We start from the raw sequence: 22,354 nt of genomic DNA, 5'->3' as shown, positions 1-22,354 counted from the left end.
GAGGGCTCAGTACACACCCCTGTGGAGCACCAGTGTTCAGTGTGATGGGGATGAGGTGGTGCTGCCCAGTCTGACCACTTGGCGTCTGTCAGACAGGAAGTTAAGGATCCAGCTGCAGAGGGAGCTGCTCAGTCCTAGATCCTGCAGTTTCCTGTCCAGCTTCGAGGGAACGATGGTGTTGAATGCTGAGCTGTAATCTACAAACAGCATTCTCACATACGTGTCTCTCTTCTCCAGGTGTGACAGGGCAGCATGGAGTGTCAGGGCTATGGCATCATCAGTGGACCTGTTGTGGCGGTATGCGAACTGTAGAGGGTCCAGTGAGTCGGGTAGTGCAGAGCAGATGAAGTCCCTGACCAGCTTCTCAAGCATTTGCTCACGATGGGGGTCAGGGCTACAGGTCGCCAGTCGTTCAATGATGAGATGGTGGAGGATTTGGGTACAGGGACGATGGTGGCCATTTTGAAGCAGGCTGGGACTACAGACAGAGAGAGGGAAAGGTTGAAGATATGTGTAAACACTCCAGCCAGCTGAGTCGCGCATGACTTGAGGACGCGGCCGGGAATCCCGTCCGGACCAGTAGCTTTGCGTGGGTTCACTCTCCTGAAGTACCTCCGCACATCCTCCTCAGACACAGTGTGCGCACTGACGTCATCCGCGGTGCGCACACTGTCCGGTCTCCTGGTGTTCGCTGTGTCGAATCTAGCGTAGAATACGTTTAGATCCTCACACAGAGAGGCCGTGGTCTGCGGTGTGCTGGTTTTCCCTCTAAAGTCTGTGATCGTGTTTAGTCCCTGCCACATACTCCGAGGGTTGTCAAACTGTTGCTCTACCCTGTCCCTGTACTCACGTTTGGCTGCTTTGATCGTCTTCCGGAGTTGGTAATGTGCGTGTTTGTAGTCCGATGTGTTCGCGGAGGCAAAAGCGGTGCTCCGTGCCGCTAGTTCAAGCTTTTGATTATGTTACATGAAAGTAAAGTGATAACCATTATGTTCTTTATTTTTGGTTGAACTCAACAAGTCCACATGTGTCATTTTTGCCCTGTAAAGTTGGCATTTTTCATCATCTTCTAATTAAAAAACATAATGAAGATATTAACCAATTTTGGAGGAAAAACACTTTCAGTCCTTTATAAGAAGTTTTTTTTCACATTTTAACGGTTAAGTGAGAACATGTTTTGGGGTAGTGTTCCACTACACATTCAGCATACATAGTGTACTCATCGGCTGACTTCAAAGTTGCAGCTATGCACCTGTTTAATTTTGTAGTTCTTTCCTACCGACATACAAATGGCTGCCAAATTACACAAAACATAAATCCAGATTTAGCTTGTATCTTTCTAACTTTATGTATGTAGAACATGACTGATTGGATTTTATGTACATATGGAGCCAGTTCACAACAATAATAATCTCAAGGCACCTAAAGTTAAACAGTGATGGCATATTTTCACTTCATTTCATTTTGTCTGCCTTGAACAAATAACTTCTCTGGTAAAATCATGAGTGTGTCAAGACCATCACAAGTCAGCATCACAAGTTTCACACTTCTTTTTTATGTTATTAGACAAATTTTAGATTTTTAAATTTGTTTATCTGCTGCAAATATCACATCTCAGCATGGCTTTGATCACAATTACAATCAAACTTGTTACATGGAGCCATATTTCTGGAACAGATGAAACAATGCTTTCATGTATTTGAGAAATATGTGTAACCGACACAGCACAACTTCTTTAGGTTCTTTATGGCAATGCCACTGTTATGTTTAGAAAGCCGTACTTTAATATAAACAGATTAAAATGCCATGGAGCCTGCGTCTCCTTACTGCTGCTGCCGACTATATTCTTGCACGAGCTATTTCTACTGTAGTTTAAATCATTATTTATTAATCTGCAAAAGTAGCATATTCAAGTTTAGGTTGGACATGTTTTCCTTGTTAATGTAACTTTTGACACAATAATACGCGCCGCACGACTTAATTATTTCTAATGATATGTGCCTGATACAGGCAGTGACATTGTGGCATATGAGCGAGAGCACTTTATGGTTAATAAAGTGTTTTGATCATCATATACAGGACTCAGGGAAACAGGTGCAGATGAAACAACTGGAACACATGGTGGAAGCCAGAAGCTCAGCACACCTGTTCCCTTCCTGCTAAACAGCCTCGCAGTGGATCGTCTCTGGAGCACAAAATAGCTTCCATCTCACACACACAGCACACATTTCTCCAATTCCAATTGCTCAGAGATGGAGAACAGACATTTGTCCCTTTTAGGGCCAATAGCAATAGTGATAAATGAAAGCAGGACTCTTTCTCTATGCTGCTGGAAGATCTTAATGCATTTTCCTCTGGTCTGTGTAGACAGAGCACTCCGCAGGGAGGGAGGGGAGGATAAGTAACTATAGGAGGTGGTAATGGTGTTGGTATCGGCTGGTGTTGTTTGCCCTAGCTGTATTGAAGCGATGGTCCCCGAGGAGCCTGGCACAGGGAGCTGGGTTTGTCAACCTTGTCTGAGGGACTTAATATGAAAACAACACTAATGAGAACCATTTCCATTGCTCTGTTTATTTTCAGAGATGCATTGAGCGGGGCATACGCACGGCTCAGTGATCGCACGTTGCATTGCATTCATTATGGGGCCCTGGATGGGCTACTGATACATTACACACAAACACACTTATAATTGCATTTTTTTATTGTTCAGTGCTACTTTTAATGCTGCACTGAAGCAAAATGGGCTCCATCTGACCAAACACAACCGTAACGTTATGCATCTGGCTGGCATCTTTTATCCTTTTTAGAAACACTTACTAAAAACTAAAAAAAAAAAACCACTACATCTGTACATATACTGTAGATTCTATAGTATGTGAGGAGGAATTCTCTTCATCAATAAATGACAAGCTTCAGCAGACAAGTATCATTTCCTCAAGCAAAATGAATCCTCCCGCGTCCATCTATTCACTCACAGACATGCCATTTTGAAAATCTCTCTAAAGTGACATTACTCTAGAGATTGAAACCACTATTTCATTGAGCAGAAAATTGCTATTGAATTTGGGGCTGAATAATTGGAAGCTATGTTCCAATGCAACCCACAGAAAAGGTGGAGTTATGTTTTATTGTCACACTCAAACCAATGACATTCTGAAGCTGAGCAGCACAAATGGTATGGGTATTGTTGGACGGGACATTGCTCTCCTTTGTATATGAGCCATATCAAGCAAGGAGTTGGAAGGCAATTTGGAAAGGATGCAATTCACTTTGAGCTGAAAGAAGGCCATGGATGGCATGAAAAGATATCAGCATTTTAAGGGAAAAAATCCGAGCATTCAGCTGTGTAGTTCTATGTTTGTTAAAGCCTAGACCAAACATTCATTTTCAAACATGTTTGCTGTATTGAAAACCAAAGAAGGCAACATTTTTCATCCAAATATATTTTTTTTCCTTGCAAGAAAATACATGGTAGAGTCTGCAATTATAAAATCCTTAATTAAATATTTTCATACATAAGCTGCGTCTGATTGCATGTATCTACATCAACAACAGGCGCCACTCCTTAAAAAACAGCACTTGTGAAAGCGGCCACCATTTAATAGAAGAATAACTGTTTCTGCTATCCTCTTTGCTGTATTTTGTTTTTAGTTTTGTGGCACTTCCTCTCCCTTCCTGCCCCTCCTTTTATCCAGTGATCGTTTTGTGAACCCTTTACCCTGTCATTGGTTTAGAGACTCCAAATGACTCTCTGTTTCTGCAGAAGACTAATTCATCCCCTTTCCTCCCTCCCTTGGCCACTGGCAATACTGATGACCACCAGAAAGACGCACACACACAAGCGTGAACACTTTTCATACAGCTAGACGTTGGTGCATGCACATACACACTCACACATACACACACACACTGATGGCTGCTGTGGTGTGCTGGTGTAATGTGCTTTGTTGTGTGAAGGTATCAATCAGAGGGGAGCAGATTATTAGAGTGTCTGAAAGAGATCAAACAATGTTGCCGTCTGCACCCACACATGGCTGATTTACAGGCAGGCAGATAAAGTACTGCAGCTCTCTGTCAGGGGCTACATGACGGCTCGCCGCGCTCTTAGGATAAATTATTGCAGAGGCCCGCGGTAATGTCTCTCCACCTAGCAACCAGCCGCTCCAGCCGCTGCCAGGGGAGCCCTGCTCGTCTGCCATAATGGCACTGTGTCCGGGGTCAGCAGTTACTGTATCGTTGCAGAGTAGGAGGGATATACACACATGCACACGCACGCACACATACACACACACACACACATATATATAGTGAGAGAGAGAGAGAGACACACACACACATCCTTGAATGCAAGCGCGTGCAGGTTTGAGCACTGTTTCTCGTTTGTCTCTACACCTGCCATAGGAAGCAATGCCAAAAGACACTCAGGGATGACTACAGGAGGACTGAGTGGACACAGGGGAGGTGCCGATGTCTCGCTGCAATTTTGCAGCAGAGCAACATTTTGAAAAACTGACACCAAGGTTCCAAACAAGACAGCGCTGAGGGGAGAGGGGTTGCCATTATCAAAAAATAAAACTTGGCAAAAACATTACAGAAAGCCATTTGTAACACTAAGTCTGATCTCACTTGTGCAATTGGCCAAGAGGCAATTGTATAGACGCGTTATTTCATAGTACGCTCCAACTGCTGCTGTCCTTAGGTTGGCATGTAGGCCGGCACAAAAACAATCACTTTGTGACTGATAAAAGCCTCAGAGGCATATTGACATATACCAGTGACTTTTAGAACAAAACACAGTACCTATTTGATCCACTTTCTGAAACAAGACTACATATTTTGAGCTATGCTTTAGTAGACAGTGACAAAGATATATATATACATATATATATATATATATATATATTTATATAGACAGACAGCAGGAAATTGAAATGAATAAGTCACTAACCTGAAGTGGATTTCACTTACAGATGACACATAACTATTTTATATGTCGCTGAGCTCCTGGCCTTTTATTTATTTCAAGATGGCATTTTTTTTTCTGAACACCAAGCAAGGTCAGAGTAAGTAAAATTCATCCGAGGAATTGGCAGGAAAGAAACAGGGCTGCAAAAAGACAGCAGAAAAACTATAGTGAGATGCTAAAAGATAGATGCTGTCGATTGAGTGTAATGAATATTTTAGGGAGGCTTTCTCCATTAGAGCCTTTCAACAGTGTATTTCTATATAAAAAGAGGAGGGAAACTAAGAAATAAAAACACAAACAACTAAAAAATACATTTTTCCTTTTTCTTGAACCATGGCGGTCCACATCAGGAGTTCAGAAACTGGCTTTGGCTAGCCGCTCTGCCATTTCAGTGATGACTGGGTGATCGCCTCCTCCCTGCCCCCTCCCCCGTGTTATCTCGCTCAAAGCAGTGCCATCCCTCCATTGTAATAATGCCGCTTCCCAGCAGCCCTTGGAATGACCTTTCTTTAATTAACTGCATCTTGATGAGCAGATCTACATAGAATGTGAAGGTTAATTAATGAAGTATCACTGCTTAGTCTTAAAACCATCACCTAGCGGATGACAGCCAGCCCACCACTCTCAATTTTACCCCCGATCTCATTAGCAATGTAAGGCCAATGGACAGCTCAGCTCTGGCCAGTGGATCTCAAATAAATTGTATCAAAGATGGGCCCTTTGATATCCTTCATATGGCTACGTAAGACCATATTCTGACTCTACACTTTGAATAATATATGAGAAATACTCACAAATACACACTCACATTCTTGCATCACATAATGTGTTCATGTTTTTCTCTGAGGTATGAATCTAGTCAGCAAACGCATAAATAATTCAAATGAAGGTAAAATAATATTTCAATTAAGATCCATGTAATCTGTTTCCTGCAAACAAATACATGATGGATGGTGATGGATAATTCTTGTATTATTGCACAGTTTCATCTTGATAAGCTTTCGGTTTCCATGTGATTTCATTTCAGGGCACATTTCAGCGTTGCTTATCATCGCAATTTGGAAAGAAGATCCACATTAGCGAATGTTGCCCGACGACTAAAAGTGTCTAAAGCTGGTAAAAGATGGGACGATGATGACTCGGGGTCTACAGTTACAGCGAATTTCCCAAAACTGGCTGCACTCACACAGCTTTTTGTCTATCCATATCCATCTATCACACGGGAGGATGAGGTGAGCTATCGCCCACGTATGCTGAGCACTCCGAGCGCAGACACTAGGTGGACATGCAAGACTATCCATCACCGTGGAAGCTTGGTTTTGTTGGTGTAATCTTGTTGATTACAAGATTTCCCTCCTGGGTATCACCGTCCAGGAAAGCCACCTGGGCTCACTTACCTTCCAACTTGCCCTGGACATTGGAAAAATGACCCGAAAGTATCCAAGATAAGAGAAGTTTTCTGACCCCTTTCATTCCGAATAAAAGCCTCATTCAAAAGGTGATGATTTCATTCATTCATTGCACCCAATCAAATGGTGCACATTATCCTGCTGTGAACATTATCCTGTTTCTTTCCATGTACTGCTGTTGTCTATTTAGATGCACATGCAATTCTCCATCAGGAGAACCGCTACTGTCTCTGTATGAAAATTCCTCCTGAAAACAGAGAAAAATGATTGAAGCTCCCTCTGTAACCTTGTTCCAGCCCTAAAGTCAAAGCATTAATGCATGACTTGGCGTCGGGTAGCATAAGAAGCACAAAACAACTTCCATGAAACAGCAGAGTTTGACAGGTGCATGTTTATCCTTTTTATCCAATATCTGCAGAATAAAGACTAAAATATGACAAATATACTCAGGCCATCTGGATACGGCTAAACAAGCAAAGCTACCAGTCTCTATTTGTGTCTGTTAGCACTACAAAGTTATTGATTCTCACCATTTACCACTACAACCCTTTGACAGCAGACACAAGCTCATATGTTAAAACTGGCATGGCTGACTTCATGACAAGCTAACAAAGAGTGATAACCCCCTGGTGTCTTGTTGCTGTCTGTGTTTTTATGGAACACAAAAACAAAAGAATAACATATAAGCAGAATTCTCTCCACTGCTTTTATATCCGTGCCTAATCTGTATACTGAATGACAATGATTTCCAACCCTCATTTACGGATCGAGTCATGAAGAAAGACGGAGTGAAATCCCATTTTGTTGCCCATAAATTGTTAAGATTTTGCCAGAGTAAACTCGATCCCTAATTGGTGTAGCTTTTTGCTACCAGTGATATAGTGTCACACTGTCACTGATGACTGTCAGGTAAACTTTCTATATAGAAGTATTTCTCCGTTGAAGCGTCTATCTGATTTCCCTTTCAGCACCTCGAATGACACCCCGCTAAAAGCTGGCACAATACGCTTCCCGCACACAACGCTGTCACCAAAGACAACTTGGGAGAAGCGAGTGTTTTGAGAGTTTGAAACAAAATAGCTGGTGCAGCATTTCCCCATTTCCGTCTGAAATCCTTGACACCAGAGGATTTACAGTGAAGTGAAGTGAGGTGGGTGCTGTATGGAACGAGCTGTGGGGGCTGCGTTAGCCGGGGTGGGGGGGTGGGGGGTCCGCACTACATTCGTGCTGACAGGGATCCTCCCTGTAGCGCATGCTTTTTTTCCATTAGTTCCTTACTCACTCTCTTGCCCTCCAGACCCACAGAGTGAGGAAGATTTAAGTGGCCAGTCAAGAGAAATCCCCAAGGTTTGGCAGGTGTGAGGTCTGGCTTCATTATCTACAGACACCTCTGTCCAATTATGAGCCTTGCTCCCTCTGTGACGATGATGATGCTGTGTGTGTGTCTATAGGTGTGTGTGTGCACGTGCGTATGTGTGTGTGGAGGGCATGAATAAGCCACCCTCATTGTTATCTGTCTAACTATCAAGATTCTCTCTTCCATTGTGACATCATTGACAATTTCACACAAAAAAAAATGTATGCGCGCGAACTCATATTCACATATCACACACGGACACACGCGCACACACAGCATGCACATGCCTTTTGTTTAGATTTAGCTCCATAGATCGGCCTAAACCTGAAATATTCGGCCCATGGCCTCATTTCCTCCTCTGCTCTACTTGGAAGAAGAAAGCAACACCTGAAAACTACTCGTGCGCTCACAGTAACGGTCACTTCCCACCGAAAATAATTAGGACTCGCGATAAAGAATAACCAAAGGCCCATAATAAATTACACACAACAATCCCGTGATCAAAAGTCTCACTGGTTTTGATACATCTCCATGGTTTCTCCATTTTGCTGACCCACTGGTTCCAAAATGTCAGCTACTACAAACTGGAGCAGTGCCTTGTAAGCTGCTTCAAACAAGCACAGGGGTCTCTTTCTCTGGACTGCTTTTGGACACCCCCTGCTGACACTAAAGTGAAACACAACCTACAGAACCTTCTTTTCCAAAGCAGACTGCACTGATAAACATGACAGAACAGATGACAAAAATATCATCTATTTTGAGAGACGTGCACTTTTAAGATGGAGAAAAGAAACCTAATTATTTATTTGCTACTACAGCCACATTTGCATAAATGCATGCTTCTACGCTAGATCTTAATGCTTGACAATATGGAGAATTCTAAACTACATTTTTTTTTTAAAGTGGGGGGGGGGTTACATTTTTGTCTTAATTTATATCCCAGCATGTTCCTTGGGATTGCACACACTACTCCCAGGGCTATGGCCTGCTATTGTCTATGAAGCCACATGTACCCTCTCCTCTCTGGTTTGCCTGCACTCATATGCAGCCCTATCATCTGCATCACTTGGCAGATACAAAGAGCATAGCACTGATTTGCGTGTGAGCATGTGCGCCTTTTGTGTGTAGCACGGCTGCACTTGCTTGCGTGTGCAAATGTGTGTGTTTGTGTGCATGCTTGTGTACAGTCTCTTTTTTTTTTCATATGATAAAGTGGGAGTGTCGGAGGCATCTGATGGTTCCCAGACTTTGGCTCTGTTTTATCTGATGCTGAGATGGCAGCTGTTGACCAAAGGAATTCATACATGTGTGTATAATTTGTCTTATGGCTCAAAACAAACACGGGACATGGGACATCTTTTAGCCATTCAATTTGACACGACACAAACCAAAGGTCGCCGTGTGTGTTTTGGTTTCCCGAGTTCAGGACTGTCTAGAAATAGAACGGACAACAAATCTAAACACATTACACAGTTATTTTCTTGGAACTGTACAAATAACAAATCATTAACATATAAGAACAAATGCGGGTTGAAGCAGGTTGCAGCACAGCTCTGAACTCACCAATTTATTTGCCTCCTCTTAATGATGATAATCTTAGGACTGGCGGCAGCAAATGAGCTTCCCCTGAAAAAAAAAAATTGCATGAATTAATAATGAGCAAAATTACTCAAACTCTGCACACCACAACCTGCCGCAGCACGGTGGGCAGTGGGCCCTAAGGTGACAAAGCTGGGTAAATATTTTATATCTAAATATGATTTTGGGGTCCTGAGTCTTCTGTCTGACAATGCTGCCCTTATCCTTGCAGAACATGGGTAAACCATTAAGCTTAGAGGAGACTTGGAATCCATTGGCGGCTCTTGTCTGGACGCAAGCGAGATTCGGAGATCGGGTTTGCGTGCAGCAGTCGGCTTTTGAGGTTTATGTCTGTGAAGTGAGTCGACGGTGTTCTTTGGGTGCCCTCAGGTGGAAGCCTGGTATAATTGCTGTTGACAACCTACAAGTCATTGTGCAATTAAAGCATCTGCCGCTCCTGTGTGGCAGTGGGCTGTGATGCCTTGTGACAGCGCGTAGCCATTAAGCAACTGTAAGCAGCTGGCGTGCCTCGGTGGGGGAAAATAATGTGACAGAGGCACTCCCCCCTATTGTTGCCCTTGTCTCATTGGGGAAAAGAGGGACATTACATCACTCACCAAATACACGGGTGTCTCAATGAATGGGAAAGGGGCATGTCTACAAATTAGGACTGGCACAGCTGGATGTCCAAATGATAGTTTGTTTCTGAATGCAAAAACTGAAAGTGCTTTTATTGTTTTCTAACAAGAGATGGAAGCCTAGGGAAAACACAATCAAGACTATGCAGTGTGCTCAACCAGGAGCTATTGGAAATTAATCAAATAGTGAAGTGATTGATTAGTTCAAGTGAAAACAATGACAACAATTAGATAATTCAAAGTTTATGGATTTTTTTTCTTTTGTTTTGGGTTTTTTGGGGGGTGTAAAACAACAAATTTCCATTGGTTTCAACTTGTTACATGTTTTTCTTTTTCATATCACTGAAATTTAATATCTCTGGATCTTAAATTATTTTGAGCAGACACCGAAACATATAAACTGGGAAAAACTGTGATGAGCACTTTTTGTTACTTTCTGATATTTCAAATCATTAAATGGAAAAATCCTAAGAATCAAGTGTGAAAAGTGAAAAAAGCAGATTTACAGTTCTAGATCAAAGTAGGGAGCATTTTGGCCAGTTCTTCACTGCTGTGAGAAGGGCGGGAGGGACATAAGTCTTTTTTTTTATTACACCACCACTAAGTCATTTGGGTGTCACATGTAAATGTGGTCTTTTGATGTACATTTAAGTATACTGAATTTGCGAGAGGGGGGGGGATTTATGTGCATGCAATTTGCACACTCTTTGGTCAGATGCAATTATTTATTTAATTAGCTCATTTTCATGTCTTCATGTCTCCTGAGCTGTGTCATCAAATTTCAAACTGCCAAGAAAACAGTACTTTGTTAATAATATCATCAATGGATTTACCATATCACTAACTGAACATTTATGGATTATACGTGACAAATTATAAGTCAAATGGGGTGATAATCAACTAGTCACATTCATGTGGGTAGGCTATGAAAGGCCTTGCAAGTCTAAGTGTGTGTGTTCGTGTGTCTAGTGTACTTAAATATATGTGTGTGCCTCCTGTCTGTCTCAAGGATTTGCTGTTTCAGCAGGGAAGGAATCAGTCCTATGCCTTTGCCATGCAGGAAAGTCAGCGTAAGGAAATTCCTGAGCTTCACAGTGGCAATCAGGCAGTTAAGGACCTGCCACTGAAAATGGAGCTGTATGTCAGTCACTTTCATGGCTTATTCACACTAGCACAACTGCTCTGGCATAAAAAAAAGAGGCATTCTCATTCACTCACACCAACAACCAAGTAAATTGCCCTTACTTGAAAATGGTAGAGCATGTATATTTAAGTAGCCTACCATTTGAAAGCTTACCTTGCACACGAGAAATACTCTATTAAGTCGCTGCAGGCACCACAGCAAGTGTTAAGGCAATATTCTGCTGCCTAGAGTAAACAATAAAGCTAACTGCTGATTTCTGTGCCGACGTAAGTTAGAATTTGACATTTATATGGCCCAACAAATAGTTTCAACATACATGTAAAAGCCATCGTTGCCTCTCTTTGTGAAATTTCCAATAAGTACTAACCGTTTTGGTGGCTTTCTGGGAACAAAGAGGTAAGCTAATAGCTACTATCCTCTCCAAGTCAACTAATGCAACTACTCGTTAAACCTTTATATAATATACTTCTTGTTTTTAAAGAATTTTAAATTTTGAAATCAGATTTAGTTTTGTTCAGCATCATAACCTGAAGACCTCGAATGGGCCAGTGTTGCCAACTCCTCAGTAAGGAAAATCGCTATTGGCTGTCCTAAAAGTCGCTAGAAGTCGCTAAATGACGTCATCACCTAATTTGCATAATTGGTCACGCTAATATAATTGTAACCTATGTTGTTGGAGAGAGAAATAACATCGTGGAAGAGACATAAAGTGAGTAAAAAACGTCCTAAATGCATTTAGAGTTTATTTAGAACTACAAATTAAATTTCTTTTAGCAATTATTGTTTTTTTAATGTCACAATTCCAACCCTGCTCCTTTACCCGGGCTTGGACTGGCAAAAGTGACCCGAAATAGGCACTCTGGTGGAGTTACTTTGTGTTTGTGTGTGTTTATAAGTAGTTTTAAACCTTGTGATCCACAAAACAGCAGAAGAGTAAAAGATTAAAAGAAGAACTGACTGCGTTACAGCACCCGCTGCTTGTTGAGAGTAAAAGCGATACGCGCTTTCACGTCTTTTTTTAGCGACTTTTTATAGAAAAAAAGTCGCTAGGGGGTCTGAAAACTCGCTAAATATAGCGACAAAGTCGCTAAGTTGGCAACACTGGAATGGGCCGGGGGGACCAACCACACAATGATGTTGCGTTCAAGTGCTCATAAATACGCAATTTCAGCTTTTGAAATTCCGGTTTGCAAAAGAATTAACACAGTGTAGATAGATTTGTTTATTCTAAACAGGATAGTCAAACAGTCAGTCAGATAGCTTTATTAATAGTATGATTTATTGACTTATAAGTTGATTTGGGTGATGAGACTTTGTAGTTCGATTTTCCCACGTTTTTCAAAGCAGCATATGACGACACCAGCAAAGCCTTGTGCGGTTGCCGCAAACCCAACGTAGAATGTCGTAAAACATGGAGTCGGCAGAGAAGTGAAGTGCGAGTTCTATTGATATGCAAACCGTGGTAGATTTCGCAGTTGGAACTAGATAGTGATGTTTCATTGGCTACTTTTTGACCCGTTCGGCATGTTTTAAAACTACAATGGACACCGCGAGGACACAGAAAATGAGCTGATCTCCAGCAAAACCACCTCGAAAATGGCTGCATACACCGCTGAAGGTAAAACAAAACAGTTGCTAAAATTCATAACTGGAAGACAACTCTATGATATCACGATTTAGCTCCAAATTATTGTAGCCATCTTGTAATCACTTTCACATATGTACATTATGCAACGTCCTATGAAGTCATTATTTCCTGTTTTGTGTTCTCTGCAATCCGAAGTGGCTGCAGGTCATTCTGTGGTGGTGGAGGTGAGCCCAGATATCCACATCTGTGGCTCCTGCAAAAAGCAGTACAATAATTATAAGGTCTTTCTCGCCCATAAGCAAAATGAATGTTTCCTGTCCATCCCTGACACCCCAACCACTACTGCCACATCCACTCTCACAGGTAACATACTCCTCTTTCTGCTTTTGTTGTCCATAATTTGAATGAAAACTTGACTTTGCCTGTCAAATTACTTTCAGACTCCAGCACTGAGTTTGTTTTTGCGGAGACCTACCAGACCTGTGTTGTGAGAGGTGTCAAAAAGATGACCAAAGCCCCAAAGACACCTTCCAAAAAACTAAAACCTGCCCTGACTTCAAAGAGACACAGCTGCTGTTTCTCAGGTCCGTGCCTCTTGCTGCTGATGAACGCAGATCTTCAGTCTCTAACAGGAAGAACTGCACTTCCTGCCACTCAAGCCCCATATCATTAATATTTCCAGTGCTGTAAAAAAGTATTTGCCTCCTTCCCTTTCCTGTTCCATATCATCAAACAAACTTTATTAAGTAAAATACGAAGACAACCCAAATATATACAAAATAGTTTTTAAATGCTAATTTAATTTATTAAGAATAAAAAGCTATCCAAAGCTACCCTATGTGAAAAGATAATCAAGCAAAGTAATCCATAAATAACAAAATTACACCCAAGAGTGCATCGAAGGAGCATCCAGGAGGTCACAAAAGAATCCAGAACAGCATCTAAGGAACTCTAAGCCTCACTTGCCTCAGTTAAAGCTAGTGATCATTATTCAACAATAATAAGGAGACTGTGCAAAAATTGCATCCACGGGAGACGTGAGGTGAAAACCACTGCTGACCAAGAAGAACGCAAAGACCCGTCTTATATTTACCAAGAATATCTTGAACATCTCCATGATTTTGGGAAATATTGTGTGGACTGACGAGACAAAAATTTAACTTTTTGGCAGGTTTGCATCCTGTCACAGCATTTCATAAACGACATCATACCAACAGTCAAACATGGTGGTATTGTGATGGTCTTGGGCTGCTTTGCTGCTCCAGGACCTGGATGACTAGTTATAATTCAAAGAACCATGAATTCTGCTCTACTACAAAATCAGTTTGGCTTATGCAGCAGGACAATAATCCAAAAAACACATTGGCAAGTTCAAAATTCCATTCCAGCTTTGGAAAGTGCTATAAAACAGCCACCGCTGACACAAAATGCTGTACATCAGCAAAAAATTGAAAAGAGAGGCAATAAAGTAGAACTAAAACGTACAACATTACACAAGTAAAAACAGCCATAATAGAGTTTTATAAGCGCACCCCCACAAATTCATGGGCAATTACTTTTTGACATAGACTCAGGTAGGTGTAGATGTCTTTTTACCCCTTAAGAAATGAAGTTGTCATTTAAAAACTGCATTTTGTATTTCCTCAGGAAATTTGTTTGATGTCCTAAAACATACAAAGTGCCAGCCCGAGTCATCATTACTTACAGAGCACTTTCTAAAAGTGCTGTACAAAGGCATCAACAGAGTGACAAATGGGCAAAAAAAGAAAGAAATCGGGAACTTTTTCACAGCACTGTATGTATTTAGTACAGTGTTGATTGGACTTTTTACAAATGCAGAGGCTGCACACAATTTAAGAAAATGTTTGGGGCTTTTTTACAATCTACAGGTTGCACTTTCAAGACACAGTATGGCCAAAAAGACATGGAGCGACATCTTAAAACTCACACCGGTACGCTAATGCTTTCAAAATATGTTCTTCAGCTGCAAAACCCCCTTTCGAGTAAGTTTTAACCCCAGTTGTTTTTCTGTCTACCATCCAGGTGAGAAGCCATTTGAATGTGAATTGTGCCACAAGCGCTTCAGTCGGCGGGACAAGCTGAACATGCACAGCCGCTCGCACACAGGTGAGAAGCCACACAAATGTAAACACTGTCCTTATGCAGCAGCAGACAGCAGCAGCCTGAAGAAGCACCTGCGTATCCACTATGATGAACGGCCATTCAAATGCCAGATCTGTCCTTACGCCAGCCGCAACTCCAGCCAACTTACCGTGCATCTCCGCTCGCACACAGGTAGGGTAGGTAGCCAAAACATCCAAAATTGTCAGCAGCTGTGTGACAGTTGTAGCTTAGAGACTGGTATTAAAACTGGTTTTATTTTGTTTATGTATTTATTTTCTAAGGGGATGCACCTTTTCAGTGCCAACAATGTGATGCAAAGTTCAAAATAAACTCAGACCTGAAGAGGCACATCCGGATTCACTCTGGCGAAAAACCTTACAAATGTGACTTTTGTGAGTACCGCTGCGCCATGAAAGGAAACCTCAAATCGCACATTCAGATCAAACATGGTACGGAGAACTCCTTTCAGTGCATGCACTGTGATTTCAAGTGTGCCAACAAGACTGCTCTGCGACAACACTTGAGAGAACACCAACCCACTCAGCCCATTCAGTGTTCCAAGTGCACTTACTCCTGCTCCAGCAAGGGGGCGCTCAAGGTCCACGAGCGGATCCACTCCGAAGACCGCCCTTTCAAATGTGACTTCTGCAACTTTGCCTCTAAGCAGCGCAGCAATCTCGTCATTCACAAGAAGAAGTGTCACTCGGATAAGCTTGAAAAAGGCAGCGGTGGGAAAGGAGGCAGAGGTGGAGGGAAAAATTTAGGCACTGACTCTCCGAAGCCTGTCAGCTCTCGGTATCGAGCCAAACTAGATGCAGCTCGAGCCTTTTGCTGTGACTCGTGTGATGCTTCGTTTGTGAGGGAGGACTCCCTGCGGAGCCACAAGAAGCAGCATCGGGACACTCAGAGTGTGTTGCAACTCCAGCTCTCTACCCCAGCGGAAGCAGTTAACTTGGTTCCCGTTACCATGTCACAAACCAGCGCTGAGCTCGAAGTTCCTATCCCGTGTAACCCAATGCCTCCTTATAGTAATGCACAGCTTAAAATCATTGTATCTCACCCGTTAGGCCAGGATAACCCCTTGCTCTCGACTGCTGGAGATGGCCAGAATAAGAGCAACATGGTCTTGCTTAGCCCAGAAAACCAGGACATGGTAGTTAACTCCATGATCCATCAGGTCAACCTGCTGGCGCCTGTACAACCACTCGGTTCATCCCAAACCACAGAAGCCACTCTTGAACCCCAGACTGTCCTCCTGACTCAACTCAGCACCGACGATGCCAACAACCCGCTCCACCAGGCCCTGATGCAAACAGCTATAACCGCTCAGGACTCAAGCAGCAGCACACAGACGTTCATCACCACCTGCTCTGAACTGGAGGGGCTCAATGCTTTGATTCAGGAAGGTGGCACAGAGATTACAGTGGTTACGGAAGGAAACTCAGCTTTGGTGACCACAGCACCTCTGCCTGACGTGGACATGTCCAAGCCAGCAGAGACTGTGACGGTTGAGGAGAGTGCCTTACCCTGTGAGGAAAGTGCATTACTGGTGCCAAACATCAGCCTGGGCAGCCAGAATGTGGTCATCCACAGCGTTCCACTTATAGTGTCTCCTCAGCCTCAGCAGAGCACGGTGGATCAGCTCTCCCCTCATGCACTCTATTCCAGTTCACATACACTTGAAAGCATGCCACAGTGAGCAGCGGTGTGTGTTTCTGAAAGTGAAAAGACAGTAACTGCATCATAAGCTAATTCTCTGCTGATAGTAACTTGTAGATCTAACGGAAACCACTAAAATAACAAAACTGTTGGCTTTGGAGGTGTAGTTTGTTTAGTCTTCACATTTTAGAATAAAACATCCATTTTAACATTGTTTCATGCACTGTATTTTCATCTGTTATATTTGCAGGCATCAAAAATTGAAATTAAACCATATTTCAATTACAATATTTAATTGAAATCAGGTTTAATTTAAAGCAACATCATAAAAGAATAAAAGAATAATACCGCAAATGAACAAAATGTGAAAGTGACTGAATGTATTTGTATGATGTATGTTTTATGTTTGTCCATTAGGTGGCAGCAGAGTGATGAGAGTAAATAATGAAACTTGCTCTGCTTTATGGAGTATTCAGACTGTAAGTGTACTGCTGCCCCGTAGTATTGATTATACATATTCTGTATGTATAGCTTTTTTTAAAAAATAAATAAATATTTTTTTTTCAAGCCCTCATTCTGAATCTGAAAAAGTAGATGTCAATTGTAGAAAACATTAGGCTGCATATCAAGGTCTTAGCTTCTAAAAGGCGACTTGCATTCCCGATAGATTTTTCAATAAAGAGCCAGTTTTTTGCTTGCTGCTTTCTATTATTCTTCCTATTTTTACATTCAGACTTCAGCACTTAGTATTTGCAGAGAGCGGATGCTGCACCTGAATAGGATTCTCCTGTGTAAACACTTGACCATTGATTTCTTTCTGGTCTCTGAGCACTAATGGCTCTGCTGAAGCAGACTCTTGCATTTTCTCGCTCAGCATGGCCACAAACTCAGATGAAGTGGTTTGATGGTTTAAAAAAAAATGTTTGCCAGCACTGTAGGTTGAGATAGTTGGTTTGCGTTTTAGACAGGGGACTGTAGCTAGCAAGGGTATCAGCTTTAACACTGAAAATATATGAAGGATGGCTTTTCTATAATATCCCCATATTACTAATTTTCTTGAGAAATGCTGCACTTTTTTATACCACTGTGTTTCTATAAGATACGACTGCTACTCACTTGAAGGTTGATACATTGTGTCTTTTTGAAAGTGCTAGCCAAGAATTGAACTGATATGAAATGACTGCTGTGTCTGTCATTAAATGTGAAGCTAGGAGTAGGAGGCAGCTACCTTAGCATAAACACTGGATATGGAAAAACAGCTAGCCTAGCTGGGTAAGAAAGCGTAGTTACTTTTATTTTGTGAATTCTGTTTTGAACTGAAATTTTAGGGTGCTAATTTGAGACATCCTTATGAAAGGGTTAGGCATATTGTTTTAGAGACTTGGTTGTCTCCAAACTAAGCTAATTGTGTGCTGATTGGTTAGAGTGCTAGCTTTAGCCTACATTTGCTAATAATTGTTTTACTTGTGAATGCAGTATTTGACCTATCAAATTAAAATGCTACTTATTTCCTGTTCACGCAGGTCCTCAAACAACAAACATGGTAGAAATCTAATCGTTTGACATATAACCCATTGTATCCGTTATAGGATAACTTAAAATTTCAACTTACCTCAATTGTTTCCAGTGACTGAAAAAAGCTTCCATGGATAACAGTGCTAACTTTTAATACCACCTGATGCCACAGAAACTACTACTACTACTAGTCAGGTTGGCATTGAACATTCTTTTGTTTTAAGTTCAATTTTAAACAATAAAACTTTTTATTTGTAGATGGTGATTACCATATTTGTTTTTTTGTGTATTTATGTAAACTTAAGCAAGCTCTTTAGATTGTTTGCTGTGCTTTTTGTACAATTTTTCTATTTTCTACCTTAAAATTAAATGACAGCTCAAAATACTCATTCTGCTCCTAAAAAGAAGGGAAAATCTGAAGTTTGGTTTTGTTTAGGGCTGCCACGATTAGTCGACTAGTCACGATTACGTCGACTATTAAAATCGTCGACGACTAATTTAATAGTCGACGCGTCGTTTGAAGCTTTGTAAGATCCCAAAAGACGCAGGAATAAGTAGTAGTATTTAAGAGTGTAATAACGGACTGAAACAGAAGATGGCAGCACTGCATGTACAAGGATGCCAGCTGCCGTTAAACCCCGAAGAAGAAGAAACTGTGTCCCAGAATTCATAGCGCGGCCCAGCGCAGTTGTCAACAATGGCGGCAGCTAGTTAGTTTTAATATTACTCTTATTATTCTTTCTGGGTCACAAAATAAACGTTTAACATATTTTCAGGTGAGAATGTAGCTGTGTAAACCTCAAATATCTGCTCAGTCTATCAAGACACCACATATTTTCAAAAGCGCTCCGACGTTTTCCGAGACGTCTGTTACCCACCAGCTCGATAGCTAGCTGGGGTTGACGGCTCACTAGAGCCGGTGAGAACACCGGACTCCCGGCAAATCGTTTTCAAACTCACCGCCGTCTTTCGCTACTCAGGTTAAACATGTAATATAAGTCACTTAGATAACTTAAAAATGTTATTGTTTGGCTTTTTTTTAGTATTTTATTTGTTCCTGGGTAAATCGGTTTGGCTGAGAAATAAAGTTATAGTTTTTGCACAGATGAATAAACATCAAGCAGATAACTGATTATCAGAAGTGTGAGATGCTCGAGAATATACTCCGGTGTCCTGTTATATTTTAGATAGCAAGGAGCAGACGGCTGAGTTTATTAAACTTCACTGAAACAATCTGCAAATTTCATTAAAAGTGTAATAAACTATCATCTTGTCTTTATTTTTAGTTAGCACATACCTTAAACACTTCAAGCTGTAAGCTAATGATAGTTATATAAGAGCAGACGCATGCTGGTGCAATAAGCTGTACATTTTACGTCCAATGGATGCATGATCTGATTAGTCGACTAATCGCAAAAATAATCGGTGACTAGTCGACTATCAAAATAATCGTTTGTGGCAGCCCTAGTTTTGTTTCTTGTATGATTTAAGCTACATAAAGCCAGCTTATAGTGAAGAATGTACCAAAAAGAGAGCAGCATGAAAACTAAATCTGCATCAGTTCTGCACTTGGGTTGCATTATGAGTGCCTGCACTCAAACTCAGATTTTTTGAACCATTTTGTGTCACCTCTTCTTCAGGTGGAACTAGGGGGGAAAAAATCCTGAAATTCCATTATGCATGAAGATGAGTGTTATGTGGGAAAACCACAAAGCACTCTGATGTATCTCTTTGATCTATTATCTAACAGACTTCCAGGCCATAATCCTAAGCACCCTTGAGGAGGACAGACCCTTTCTTTCCCCCTTCTTCTCTTCCACATGTGACGTCATAGCTGGGTTAAGTGCCTTTTCTATGGGTTACAATGTCTTAAGAGCCCTACTTGGGGAGAAGGTTTGAAGAGAGTTGATGTTATATTTATTTACTTTTTCTGTTTACATTTTTTGGAAAAATAGTGACTCGGTTACAGTATAAATCATACCCAATTTGGTCTGTAAGCTTGTTTTCATATTTCAAAGCTAACTGGAGTGAATTCTGTTGGCAAATTCTAAAGCTTTCTTGCTTTTCTTTTTTGATAAATGGTAGGAGGAGTTTAAAATGAAGCTCTTCATACTGTATAGCACTTCTGTGTTCCTTCCTTCCTGTGTTTGAGATGCCAGCCTTTGAATGGGGGCCATAAATGGCTTCCCAAAAAGCAATTTCCACTCACAGCTGCTTAAAGAAATCGTAACTTGTGATGCATTCCTTCTGGACATAAATAGATCCAGAAAGGACCAGGTGATGGAAAGATGGACAACAACCAGAGCAAGATGACACTTTGGCAAAAAACTGCCGGTGCTCTAAATAGTGTGAAAATGTCACAAGGTAGTAAAATAAACCTAAATGAATTGAGTTTGTTCATTTCTGTCATCAGAGGTAGCTATAAATCAGCCACCGAGTCCAAACAGTTTTTCTCTCCTTCAGATACAATCTGTCGCTCGGTTCAACAATGCATCTCTGACCTTTGGTTTGTTTGCACACAATTTGCAATCCCATCAGTAAATGGCATTGAATGCCTTAATGAAATTAACTGATTGGCGAAGTATTGATATGGATTTGTTTTTCCGATGCAGGCATCTTTTGGCTGTGACACTATTGACATCTTAAGTGAATTTTGATTTCTTAGTGCACTGGAGGCTTTTATCTTGTCTGTGTTCAATTCTTTTTGTCTTTGCGATAGAAATTCATGATGAAAGCGGTATTTGATCAGCCGAGGGACAAAAAGACACCTCACTTTGCCTTTCTGAATGCAATGTGATTATTTGCTGAGACATTATTAGGCTATTGTAGCGTCTACAAGAGGAATCAATAGTATCACTTTAGGGCAAACTCTGGATTTAAAATGACTTTGCCTCTGTGGGTGGTTGTATATTTCACGCTGCATGTTTGTTCTTCTTTAATGAACTCGGGCACAATTCGAAGCTGCTCAGATTTGTTCCTGTGATTCTTGAGTTTTTCACACTCTGTCAAAGCTTTGACACTATTTTGTGGTATTTATTTAGCATTTGAGTGTTTGGGGTGTTGTTTTTGTCTTTTGTCGTCTATCTTGGGCTGTCAGGAAGCATTACTCTGACAGGCCCTTTTGTTGTTGTTACTTTAAGATTGAAAGCAGAGTTTAAAACCAGTCCTCGGGGTGAGGGCAGAAAAATAAGTATAATTTTGGGCCAATAGGCATGGCTGCAGTGGGAGCACCAGAGCCCATAAAAGTCCTTTAGTGGACAAAAGAATGCTACAGTATCTCCTGCTCTTCAATGTAGAGCCAGTGCCTTTTAAAATAATGTCTTTTATTCTTCTGTGACAATGTGGGCTTCACCGTTTTGCAGCGATAGCTGCGCGTAATCTTGTGAATGCAAATAACCGGCTATCAGCTTTTGTGATTCAGGAACAAAGACATTTAGCTATTGTTTTCCTGTCTTGTTTCTGTGCCGCTAACCCTATACAAATGCATGTTTTAATGATTTTGGCCTTGCACATCAGTGCCATATATTCAAAGGGAAACAAGCACTCGGTTGTTTTCTTTTATTCCATATATGGTCGGACGCAGGTTTTGCTGGGAACCCGAGCCAAGTGTTAGTCTTGGGCCATCAGGTTTGGCTCTGCGCAGATATGGGATTTGTTTTTTTATGCTCGGTTTTGCGACAACCTTTGATCATTCTCATATGTCAGCATGTTGCTTTGTGTGTTCTCTGTCCGCATAGTCTCATAGTTTGCAGAGCAGCACAGTCAGTTTTTGTGTGCTTCAACATTTGTTTTCATCAGACTGCCCTTATACGGTGATTTGATTGTTGTTAAGCATTCCATAATTGATAATAAGGGTATTTGTACAATTACTGATGTGTTTATTATAAGGACACACTGGTTGTTAGTCCCTGGTAGGAGTTGCTTTTTACACATGCGGCTTTTGAATCAATACTTATGTGTTAACTGTGAATATTGTCCTCAAAGGAGGAACAAAACTGTTGCATAAGCAAACAAACCTATTTACAATTTTAGAAATTCCATTGGTTTTCAGCAGATGCCTATGAGCAAGCAAAATATTTTCTCTGTTCACACATGCCTTATCCTAAAACAACAAACACGATGGAAATCTAATCTTTTGACATACAAGCCATTGTTGTGTGTGCGTGTGCGCGCACATGCTTGTGTATGCGCTTAAGTCTTTGTTTACCATGTGTGCTTTCAGAGTGCTTAATGCGCACAGATACTGCTGCCTCAATAATTCTTATACAATGGGAAACACTGAAGCCTTTGGTGGATCTGAAACACTTCAGCTGAGAAATGTGGGGGTTTTAAAACTGCATCCCCGTCAAAAATCTCTCCAGTTTTTATTCTTTTTG

General features: G+C 41.3%; 2 protein-coding genes across 10 annotated transcripts in view; one reads left to right on the top strand and one right to left on the bottom strand.

Annotated features, from left to right (window-relative positions):
* Positions 1–16,439, bottom strand: part of LOC116322028 (teashirt homolog 2) — a 111,824-nt gene extending 95,385 nt beyond the window's left edge. For 2 of the 4 annotated variants that reach the window (XM_039604284.1, XM_039604286.1), the window contains exons 1-2: positions 16,331–16,439; positions 9,296–9,358 (exon numbers count right to left, since the gene is read on the bottom strand). The gene's annotated coding sequence lies outside the window, so the exon portion shown is untranslated. Of the gene's footprint in view, positions 1–9,295; positions 9,359–11,459; positions 11,574–16,330 lie in introns of those variants that run through there. The other 2 variants (XM_039604285.1, XM_039604288.1) reach the window with 1 other exon arrangement.
* On the top strand, positions 12,465–17,031 carry zfp64 (zinc finger protein 64 homolog (mouse)). Of its 6 annotated transcripts, none has more exons than XM_039604291.1 (7): positions 12,465–12,710; positions 12,980–13,043; positions 13,121–13,264; positions 14,328–14,475; positions 14,570–14,632; positions 14,847–14,975; positions 15,086–17,031. In XM_039604291.1, the coding sequence occupies exons 4-7, from the start codon at positions 14,433–14,435 to the stop codon at positions 16,501–16,503; spliced, it is 1,653 nt and encodes a 550-aa protein (XP_039460225.1). In that variant the 5' UTR covers positions 12,465–12,710; positions 12,980–13,043; positions 13,121–13,264; positions 14,328–14,432; the 3' UTR covers positions 16,504–17,031. The 6 variants fall into 6 exon arrangements, with proteins under 6 accessions (XP_039460225.1, XP_039460224.1, XP_039460223.1 ...); XM_039604290.1 differs by having other exon boundaries at positions 14,724–14,975; XM_039604289.1 differs by lacking the exon at positions 14,328–14,475 and adding an exon at positions 12,876–12,904 and having other exon boundaries at positions 12,466–12,710; positions 14,724–14,975.
* The last annotated feature ends 5,323 nt before the right edge of the window (positions 17,032–22,354 follow it).

The sequence above is a fragment of the Oreochromis aureus genome, linkage group 20, assembly GCF_013358895.1.
Source record: "Oreochromis aureus strain Israel breed Guangdong linkage group 20, ZZ_aureus, whole genome shotgun sequence".
Classification (NCBI taxonomy): domain Eukaryota; kingdom Metazoa; phylum Chordata; class Actinopteri; order Cichliformes; family Cichlidae; genus Oreochromis; species Oreochromis aureus.
Note: the sequence above shows the minus strand (reverse complement) of the source record. Positions and strands in the feature narration are given on the sequence as shown.

Excerpts from the sequence above, each read along its gene's own strand:
- zfp64 (XM_031742016.2), top strand. The coding sequence starts at position 12,689 with ATGGCTGCATACACCGCTGAAG. Across the intron at positions 12,711-12,875 it reads GGCTGCATACACCGCTGAAG|TGGCTGCAGGTCATTCTGTG; the intron begins GTAAAACAAAAC and ends TGCAATCCGAAG. Across the intron at positions 14,976-15,085 it reads GCATCTCCGCTCGCACACAG|GGGATGCACCTTTTCAGTGC; the intron begins GTAGGGTAGGTA and ends TTATTTTCTAAG.